At 34.1% G+C, this 9,817-nt stretch overlaps 3 protein-coding genes across 5 annotated transcripts; all 3 read left to right on the top strand.

Annotated features, from left to right (window-relative positions):
* The first annotated feature begins 2,397 nt into the window (after positions 1-2,397).
* On the top strand, positions 2,398-3,989 carry LOC149651042 (uncharacterized). Its single transcript, XM_089847197.1, has 2 exons — positions 2,398-3,538; positions 3,608-3,989. Exons 1-2 carry the CDS (start codon positions 3,135-3,137, stop codon positions 3,987-3,989), a joined length of 786 nt encoding a protein of 261 aa, XP_089703323.1. The 5' UTR covers positions 2,398-3,134.
* Positions 3,990-4,708: 719 nt separating this feature from the next.
* LOC149651043 (uncharacterized) lies at positions 4,709-6,435 on the top strand. The gene is made up of 3 exons (XM_089847807.1): positions 4,709-5,599; positions 5,658-6,044; positions 6,121-6,435. The coding sequence occupies exons 1-3, from the start codon at positions 5,244-5,246 to the stop codon at positions 6,428-6,430; spliced, it is 1,053 nt and encodes a 350-aa protein (XP_089703933.1). The 5' UTR covers positions 4,709-5,243; the 3' UTR covers positions 6,431-6,435.
* An 80-nt stretch (positions 6,436-6,515) lies between these two features.
* Positions 6,516-8,953, top strand: LOC149651044 (uncharacterized). Of its 3 annotated transcripts, XM_089847803.1 has the most exons (10): positions 6,516-6,654; positions 6,715-6,828; positions 6,896-7,002; positions 7,058-7,152; positions 7,205-7,322; positions 7,396-7,557; positions 7,630-7,786; positions 7,847-8,073; positions 8,140-8,423; positions 8,481-8,953. In XM_089847803.1, exons 3-10 carry the CDS (start codon positions 6,949-6,951, stop codon positions 8,857-8,859), a joined length of 1,476 nt encoding a protein of 491 aa, XP_089703929.1. In that variant the 5' UTR covers positions 6,516-6,654; positions 6,715-6,828; positions 6,896-6,948; the 3' UTR covers positions 8,860-8,953. The 3 variants fall into 3 exon arrangements, with proteins under 3 accessions (XP_089703929.1, XP_089703930.1, XP_089703932.1); XM_089847804.1 differs by lacking the exon at positions 6,516-6,654 and having other exon boundaries at positions 6,800-6,828; positions 7,229-7,322; XM_089847806.1 differs by lacking the exon at positions 6,516-6,654 and having other exon boundaries at positions 6,800-6,828; positions 8,140-8,344; positions 8,481-8,614.
* The last annotated feature ends 864 nt before the right edge of the window (positions 8,954-9,817 follow it).

Consider the following 9,817-nt stretch of genomic DNA (forward strand, 5'->3'; position numbering starts at 1 on the left):
TCCTAGGGAAGATCCAGAGGAAGGGGAACTTTTTTTCTTTCCTAGTTTCCTAGGCAAGTGTTAGTGGTGGTGATGATAGCCTATATCCGGCTTGTTATTGCATTAGTAGTGTCTTCCTCCCGACATCACCCTTCCCACTCTTGAGTAATTGCTTTCGATTTTTCTACCCATCCGCTCTATCCCTATCACCTCTTTTTATATTAACCAACGTACCACCACTGCGGATTCATTATGAGTGCGGCTTTCTCAAAAGTACGTTTACCTTGGACGACCCATTGAAGTGAAAGGCTTATCGACAACGACGGGTTAAGTTGCTAGCCCGATTAATGTCTTCATGGTAATACTATCACCCTCTTAAGCCTAATCCTTCATTGGCAGGTAAAAGCAGACAGTTGGTAATACTGGATAGGTTAGGAAGGTTTTTTGAGAGAGAAATTAGGCCTACATGATCCATCCTTCAACTCCGCAGCTTCCCCTCTTATCTCTTTAACCAAAAAGATACACATCTACACTCCACTCCACTTTCACTCAACTCGAGTTGAGTCAATGCCGGTACAAAAAAATACGTTGGTGATGGAAAGGACGCTGAAAAAGTGGGGCTAACACTTCTTTTTAGAAGCTTTTTCTCTTTTTGAATGGGGAATGTGTGGCATCCGCTTCTCATCTTTTCACAATGAACCTCTCTACCAGGAGTGTCTGGAACACTACTAGAAGCGGCGTAATTATGCAAAAAATATTCTTTTATCTGGGTTGTTGGTAATATAAGCAAAATTTGCTCAGGCTTTTATCGCTACTGGCGTTTTTTTGCGGACCGTTACTCACTAGAATTATTTAGGAGCGAAAAACAAATTTTTACCCTAAATATACAAGTAGAGTAAGTGTTATTATTGAAAAACAATTTTGTCTGGTTTTAAGCTAATTAGTTTCCTTTAGATTAATTAAAATATTATGATGTGCATAAGATTAACGCTTAATAATGTCAGTCCCATAATATATAAATTGAGAAAACTCAACAACCTATCTTTAATTTGGAAGTTAACTCGGTTAATTTTGAATTTACTCAGCTGATCAATTATTTCCTTCTATTGTAATTATGCGTATGTACACTCTTATTCCAACTTAGGCAACTGTTTACACATAATAAAGCAATAATATTTTCGATACGGTTAAAGATAAGAGAGACTTTATCTACACTGGCGTTGTACTTGTTGAAATGAATTTTCAACCTTGGTTTCGCCTATAAGCAACAATTAAATACATTACGGTAATTAGGAGAATGTCTCTCTTTCAAATTAATCTATCCGAGGCAAGGGAATACACCGAAAACCACTTTCTAAGCCTATTTTCCTCCAAAACCAAATCACTGAAGCAAGATTATATATAACTAACAATCGAGTCTCAGCTATCCCGCCCTATTTCAATTTATTCTTTCCATCAAAAATTTCATTCCAATTTGCATTAATTTGGAATAAATTTAGAGCTTTAGGCGTTGTGCAATAATTTTTTTTTTCATCCATCATTACAGGAAATTTTCCCAAAGACTCTAGAAACGCTGGTAGTTTATTTTTTAAGTAAAAATGACTAGCTGATCTCTAGTCCTTGGGGCCATTTCAATTTGCATTCCAGCGAAGTTAAGACTTCAGTAAATTGATTTTTTTTTAAATCTCTGGTAAAGACTCGCGTGTAGATGGATAAATACTTTGTTAAACCACGGAAAAACACGGGGTTTGGCTTCAAAATGAGGGCTACGATAGTAACAAGTAGTATAAAAGGACCACATCTTGGTAATAAGGGAGAGAAAATTCACTGTGACAAGTTTAGGAAATTACAATTAATTTGAATATAAGAAACGCGTTGAATCATATATTTGCTTAATTGAAAAAAGCCTCGGGTATTAGAAGTTTCCTTTAGTAACATTTTTTGCGCTTAAAGTTGCATTAGGAACATTTTTCTAAAACATGGTAAGATTGATTATAACTAAGATGAAACGCCCAAACTTTTCTAACAAGATTTAAACCCCAGTTTTTATTTCAATTTGCAAAATAATTGTAATAAATTCTCCATAAATATATACTTTGCCGTAAGCTATGTAAAAATCTAGGTGAATAAAAGTAGGTAAAAATATATAAGATTCCTTCTTCCTAAGCTTATTATGTCTGACTTGAAAAATAATTACGTAATCTTTAAGTAATATTACCAAAATTATCATAATCAGGTAGAATAATAAAAAAATGGCTTTTTTTCTCTAAACCACGTGCATCACACACGTGCCAATCTAAACCCTTGATTTTAGGCATAATGACTGTAAAATGATTGATTGTACAATGTACTTGAAAGTTAAGTGCTAGAGGAATAATTTTTTAGCATCCCAGTTATAAAAGAATCAAAGATGCCTAATATTAGCTAAATCCCAAAAAGGAGTACCACGGTTCAATTTTAGTTGTTAATTGGTATTTTTTTTCCTGGTAGGATTTTAAAATTTGAAGGTCTGTGACGTTGAAACGTCGAACAAGAAAGAAAGCCAAATTACAAGTGGATGGTACCGGTTTTAAAATTTATTACAGACATTAAGGGAATTAAAACATCGACTTTCCTCGTACGAAAAGTCTCTCAAAATATTTGCTATTCACTACGTATAGTTCTTTCCGAAAAAAATGTGGCTTTGTTAAGAGGCACGGCTTTCCAAACGGCTCCGAGCGACGATGGAGTCGAATAGCTCCGCAGTTTCCAATTCGATGACTACCTCAGTCTCGCCCTTGTCAATAAAATTTCAGAGTGATTTTGAGGTTTACGCGTATTTTGCGGCTAATATGAGTACAGACGAAGTGGCTCAAGAATATTTTAATCGATGGCACGGAAATCGTATTATTCCAATGGAAATAACAGTGGCAATTTGTATTTGCGGAACGATATTAAACACGGTGAACATAATAGTGTTTTCGAGGAAGGCAATGATCAGTTCCATCAGTGTTTTATTAATGGCATTTGAAACAGCCAATATCCTCATTTTCTTAAGTTTTTTCGTTCAATCCGTGGACTATTTCGCACCTCGGAGTTTTATTTTCACGTTTATGTGGGCGTTTTTCTTGAGGTAAGCAATTGCTTGTATTTCTTCATTGTTTCCATCGGATGTGATGAAGTTATCTACTTGCAGGTTATATCCGTTTATGCGTCTATTCGGTGCCAATTCCTTAAGTTGGTTCGCTGCTTTTGTGGGGGTGTGGCGGTGCATTGCGGTAGCCTCAACCATCAAGGCGCACAAATGGTTGACAAAGTCCAGGGCTAACAAACTGGTTATTACCATCACCGTCCTGTCGTTTTTGTTCTCGATCCAGAGCGTCTTTATCTCAAACTTTTACCAAGAGGTTCGAATGGACCCAATCACGGGCGAGAATAGAACCATTCATTGCCTTCTACCATCAAAAGTTTATTACAAACATCGTCTCATAATCGTTTCCGTCAATATGATCGTTTGCGCTGTCATACCAGCTGTAATACAAGTGGTGTCCACTTCGTATCTAATTTATTCATTGTACAGGTTAGAAAATTTAATAATTTATTAATTAAACTTAATTTGCTTCATAATCAATTAAAAAAATTTCTGTAGAGCAAGTGGACTACGTAAGACACTATCGAAACGCAGCACAAGACAGGTCACCAGTAATGATGATGGAAAAGAGAAAGGAATAAGCGTCATGATGTTGACTGTCCTTCTATTGTTCTTGCTGAACTGGGTTCCTTACATAATCGCCTCTGGAATATACTTTGGATTCATAGACCAATACCGAATGGGGCTAATTACTTGGAGTCCACAAAAGGTCATCCAATACTTGTTAATGGACGACACATTGCCACTATTAAACAACACGTGTACCTTCTTTATTTACTACCATATGAGTGAAAATTTTCGATTAGTGTTCTGGAGATTCTTTAAAAAACCCAAATTAATTGTCAGTAGCAGTCAAACTTCGTTAAAATCAAGACTGTAGTGAAAGTGTTACGACATGTATTAGATGTTACCAAGACACATGATATCATTTTGAAAATATTCCTCAAGTATTTATAAATAGTTCCTTTTTCTTGGTTTTTAATAAAGTTTTTATGTTTTAAACGTTCTGAGTTACTTTCATGAAATACATTATACTTATATACAGTCTAATGGCCTACAGCTACCGCTTAATAATTTGGTATGGTAAGCACGTACGAATTACAATTTATGGCAGTTTAATGTGAGGATTGAGAAATTAACGTCAATCCCCGAACTTAGGGTTTTTCCCCATCGTCTGGTAATAATTTTTATTTACATTAATCAAGGCCAACTCAAAGTGTTGCTATGGACTAGACACTCTAGTATTTTATTTACGATAATTAACTGTGGGAGTAACACTGTATTACGATTAGTTACGAACATCTAGGTTTTATAACACACCTTACTCCGGGATGTATCATTTTTTTTAGGTCCGGTACACATGTTAATCCGCAAATTCTGTCATTCAATTTAATAGATAAATTATGACTAATTTCTGTAGTTTCCTTTATAGGAAACATTTCCTTCATTTTAAAACATTTCTTTTGGACTTATTACAGCAGTTGAATCCACCCAGAGATCCAGAATGGAGCGTTCAGGCTTTTTTCAAAGGTAAGAATCACTAAAATTATTTATAATATATCTATTTGTGCGCCGCGTTGCCATAGCATGTCTAATAACGTTTTTGTCTTATCAAAAACTTAATGATTTCAAGTAATCCGATTATCTTAAGAAGTTTACTAACGGTCCTAACAACAAGGATATTTTGAGCTTCGACTTCTATGTCTTTAGAATTGAAATTGAAATTCTAGTAAAAATATGCTCTAGTTTCGTGGTTTTTACGGTAGTTTCAAAGCCCCTTATCAATGTAAATCGAAATTTTTACAGAATGGAATAGATCAAAACATGATAGAAAATAAAATCATGTAGAGAAAGGTTATAAACAGAGCTAGGAATATCTGAACCACGCTGTATAAGTACTTCATAAATTATCAGTTAAAGAATGAGCAATCAACTGTTTCAGAAACATATTTGAAATTGAAATAGAGTTGGTCATATTAAATTTCCCCGGATTATTTTTAGGTGTTTTTAGAATACTCTGGATACCTCGATCGAGTTTAATAGGTTATTTACGTCGCAATTAGACACAAAAATAATAAATAAGTCTTGACTATCTAGAATTATTTTTGATATTGAACAACGCTACACGTCCAGGATGGATTCAAACGTTTCATCCTTTCCCAAAGAAATGAATTTCGAGTGGTTTATACCATTCAATCCGAATACCAACGCGACGGCCGCAGAAATCGTAAGAGATTATAAATTCGCACTCCATTCACACTATGCAATTCCAATAGAATTGAAAGTGATCTTATGTTGTCTTGGAATTGTTCTCAATTCACTAAACGTTTGGGTTTTTACGAGCAAATCCATGAGGAGTTCCATCAACATTTTACTGGGTTCCTTTGAGTTTTTTAGTATAATTATATTCATCGTGTCTTTGCATCAAGCGATTGAATATTACTCCACAGGAAATTACGTATTGAGTTACAATTGGATCATCGTTACATGGTAAGGTGAATTAAACGAACGATGATTTCTTCTCAAATTTACTCAATTTCACTCTTAGCATTCATATGACACTGGGATTTGGCTCTATCATTGCGTCAAACTGGTTAGTCGCGGCAATTGGAGTATGGCGTTGCATCGCAGTCACTTCCGCTGTCAAGGCATCAATCAGACTTACAAGACGCAGAGCAAAGTTTCTCGTATTCATTATTTTTAGCGCCGCTATGTTAGTGATGATATGTCATTTAAGTGTCACATCGTACAACGTGAAAGTTGTTCAAACTTCAAAAACCAATCCGGAAAACGTAACTATTTACTATTTAGTGCCAAAAGAAGCTTACAATAGACTTCGCCCATTTTTCGCCTACGAGTATATTGTTCTAATCGTGTTACTGCCCATGAGTGTTTTGATTATCTCAACAGTCTACATTTTATACGCGTTATCAAGGTACGTATGCAAAATAACATCAAAACCCAATAACATTTAACTATCTCGGATAAATCTTACTATTAACATGTTTTAGAGCTTCTAAAAATCGCAGAATTTTGGATATTAATGTCAAAAAACAACAGCAAGAGCGCAAACTTAGTGTCATGCTAGTTTCGATTTTAATAATTTTCATATTTTGTTATACACCTTATGTCGTTATGGCTATTCTGGACTATCTCTACTCTACCAAACAAATTAATTGGCATCCTGGTGAATTCAATAAATACTTAGTTTTAAACGACTTGTACCCTATTTTAAGTAACTGTTCAACATTTTTCATTTACTATTTCATGAGCTCGAACTTTAAATCGGTTATTAAATCAATCTGCAACTGTCACGGATAATATGTCCAATATTTTCAATCAGTTCAATTCAGTTTATTAAAAAAAGCAGATATATTGGCCATTAATAGTATGAACGTGGCTTTACGAACAATTAAGTCTTGAAACCAAAAAAGCGGTGGCTAATGGAGTTATTTTTATTCAAATTTAAGATGTATGGTCACTAAGTGCGCTGCTAAGTGCAAAGATTTTAAGGTGACTTCGTGGAACAAATTCATTGTCGAGGGGTTAGTTACTCAGATTCCTTGTACACCAATTTTAAAGATCCTTTATGACTCTATTTGTAGAGTGCGTGACCGTAAAGTGACCAGTCTCTCTCTGTTAGATTGATAAGGTTCTATTTCCTGGTCTAATGTTAAAGTCGTGTCGTTCATAGAGGCACTTATTTTTCCATGAACTTTGTAAGAAATAAATTACAAGAATAAAACTGTTGCGCGTGTATTGAATACTGGTGCACTTGCCCTATAGAAATTGCTTCAGCTATAGTCAAGTTGAATATCACTTGCTTTTAAATATTTGATATGAATACCACCGGGAATACCGACGCGGGCATTCTAAAATTGCATTATTTCAATGTAAGATTTGAAATTTTTGCAAAAATAAATTCAATATGAAAGTATGTTCTTTCAGATAATGCCATATCTGAACACCGATGAACATGGAATTAATATGCAAGGAATCGCCGGAGCTTATATGCAGTACATTCTGAAGTCGATGAAAATAAGGTATAATAGCTGAAGGGAGTGCTGGTTACATTCATATAAATAATAATGCTAGTGCAATTTGTGATAACGCCCTCAGATTCAAACTAACTACATCTAACATGTTACCTTTAATTGGTCAAAAAATAAAGAACGGATCTTGGAGCGGTATTGCTGGACTGATTGATAGGAACGTGAGTTAAGTAAAATAGTATATTTTAATTATGAATGTTTCTGCAAACATTAATTGCAATTTTGCATTTGCAGGAAAGTCATTTTTCTCTTTTCCCTACAGCTTTGAAGGTAAACAACTTGGAGACTTCGGTTTCAAGCTTCCCTATCTGGTACACGCCTTACTCTATTTTATCGGGAATTTCACAAAATTTGAACACCGAGCATGTTAGTCACTTAATACAGTTCGACAAAGCAGTAAGTAAGTATATTATTGAAAAAGTAAATATCCAAAATTTTAATGAAGTCAACGGTTATTTTTTCTTTTAGTCAAAAATATGTCTGGCAATATGTTTTATAACATTGACAACACTGTCTTTCGGCATGGAACGCAAAATGCTTCAACTATTACCAGAAAGCTGTAAGCCTCAAAGAATACCTTTTGTAAAGCATTGCGTATTGTTTTTAAAACCAATTGTGTATCAAGGCAAGTGGTAGAAAGCAAATCACAAATAACGCGTATTAACTTAATTAGTTACGCCTTTAGCTATTACCGACAACAAACTTATACCACGCTCATCAGCAGCTAAGATATGTTTTATGATATGGTGGATGGCCATTGTAGTTCTTGATAACTTAATAGGAAGTCAATTAACCGCCAATAGCTCTACACTGTCAACACCATTTCGTTTCGATTTTTTAGAAGATGTATTAAAATATCCCAATCAAAAAGTTATAATGTTCAAAGAGCCAGGGATAGTAGGGTATTTCAAGGTAATTAAAAAGGTATTTCTGGGTTCTTTCTTCATAATATTATCAAAATTTGCTACCTTTCGGTAGGACTCTCCCTTTTCCGTGGAGCGTGCTGTGTATCAGCAAGTTGTCAGGACAAACGGCTTCATAACCAAACCGTCAGAATTCTTTTCAAAGAGTAACATGGAAACTACTCTATTAGGAAAATCTATCTTTATTTCCACTACTTTTTCGCAAATGCAAAAGCTAAAGGACGAATGCAAAAAAGATCGGACGTACCAATTGAGTAAAGGTAGATTTAATAAAGTTCCATTGTCATTTATCATCTCCAAGATTTTAGGAAAGGAGTTTTTAGACCAAATGAATATTAGGTATTTACTAAAACCCATTCAAAATTAAAAAGTATCAAGCTTTTTTTTTAAATTTAGAATCATGATATTTTACGAAACTGGAAATGCCAATCAATATATGGATAGATTATTTGCTCCACTGATTAGCTGTTTCGGAAGAGCTAAGGTGGAAAAAACTGCCGATACAGTATTCAAATTTAATGAATTCAGAATTTTTCTAAAAATATTAAGTGTATTAATTGCTACTTCCTCTTTTGTGTTTATTGCGGAATTACTGTATAATCTACTAATTGTCTTTGTGTTCAGTCGATTAAATTTGAAATTTAAATCAAACACACATACCTTAAAAAGAAGGCGTAAAGAATATCCCATCTTGCTTAAACAATTTCAAAGAGATAATTTTATCAATAAAAATAAACATTCCTTCGAATTCAATAATGATTGGTATCGGAATTAAATTTTTTCGTTTCAATTAAAGTTTGTTGGTGCTTTTTAATACTTTTCTGAGCTGTATTTTATTAAATGAAATAAATATATCCTTAAAAAGTTTACTAATGGTCCAGGGAAATTTCAACTATTTCATGAGCTCGAACTTTAAATCGGTTATTAAATTAATCTAAAACTGTCATGGAAAATATGTCCAATGGTGTAAATTATCACACAAAGCAGATGAATTAACAATTAATATTAATAACGAACGTGGCTTTACGAGCAATTAAATCTTGAAACCATAAAAGCGGTATGTAATGGAGCCCTTTTTTACATTCAGTAAGTACGCTACTAAGTGCAAAGATTTTAAGGTGAATGTGTGGGAAAAATTCATTGTTCCATTAAGACGAGGGGTTATGTACTCTGTAAAGGATATCCTTTCTAATTCCACGAGTATAGTGCGTGACAGCGAAGTGACCAGTCCCTCTATGTAAGATTGAGAATTAAGGCTCTTATTTCCTGGTCTAATGTTAAAGTCGTGTCGTTCACAATATAAGCACTTATTTTTCCGTGCACTTTGTAAGAACTAAATTACAAGAATAAAATTGTCGCGCGTGGTATTGAATACTGATGCATTAAACCTACAGCTAAAGTCAAGTTGAGTATCACTTCTGTCAAATATTTGATATGAATATCACAGGGAAGAATGACTCGGTTATTCACAAAGTGCATTATTTCAATGTAAGATCTGAATTTTTTTTATATAATAAACCATATGTAAATAAATTATTTCAGTACATGCCATATCTGAACACCGATGAACATGGAATTAATATGCAAGGAATTTGCGGCGTTTATATGCAGTTTATTCTCAAATCAATGAAAATAAGGTGTAGTAGTTGATAGCAGATGAGCTTAATGTTCTAGTTGGTTGATACTGTTGTATCAGATTTCTGTGCATTATTAATTTTGATTTCAGATATAAA

Source organism: Phalangium opilio, unplaced genomic scaffold (assembly GCF_054372755.1).
Source record: "Phalangium opilio isolate 3A_F unplaced genomic scaffold, DU_Popi_V2 ptg000082l_1, whole genome shotgun sequence".
In the NCBI taxonomy this organism is placed as follows: domain Eukaryota; kingdom Metazoa; phylum Arthropoda; class Arachnida; order Opiliones; family Phalangiidae; genus Phalangium; species Phalangium opilio.

Excerpts from the sequence above, each read along its gene's own strand:
- LOC149651042 (XM_089847197.1), top strand. The coding sequence starts at position 3,135 with ATGAAGTTATCTACTTGCAGGTTATATCCGTTTATGCGTCTATTCGGT. Across the intron at positions 3,539-3,607 it reads CTAATTTATTCATTGTACAG|AGCAAGTGGACTACGTAAGA; the intron begins GTTAGAAAATTT and ends AAATTTCTGTAG.
- LOC149651043 (XM_089847807.1), top strand. The coding sequence starts at position 5,244 with ATGGATTCAAACGTTTCATCCTTTCCCAAAGAAATGAATTTCGAGTGG. Across the intron at positions 5,600-5,657 it reads AATTGGATCATCGTTACATG|CATTCATATGACACTGGGAT; the intron begins GTAAGGTGAATT and ends TTTCACTCTTAG. Across the intron at positions 6,045-6,120 it reads ATTTTATACGCGTTATCAAG|AGCTTCTAAAAATCGCAGAA; the intron begins GTACGTATGCAA and ends AACATGTTTTAG.
- LOC149651044 (XM_089847803.1), top strand. The coding sequence starts at position 6,949 with ATGAATACCACCGGGAATACCGACGCGGGCATTCTAAAATTGCATTAT. Across the intron at positions 7,323-7,395 it reads CTGGACTGATTGATAGGAAC|GAAAGTCATTTTTCTCTTTT; the intron begins GTGAGTTAAGTA and ends TTGCATTTGCAG. Across the intron at positions 8,424-8,480 it reads TTAGACCAAATGAATATTAG|AATCATGATATTTTACGAAA; the intron begins GTATTTACTAAA and ends TTTTAAATTTAG.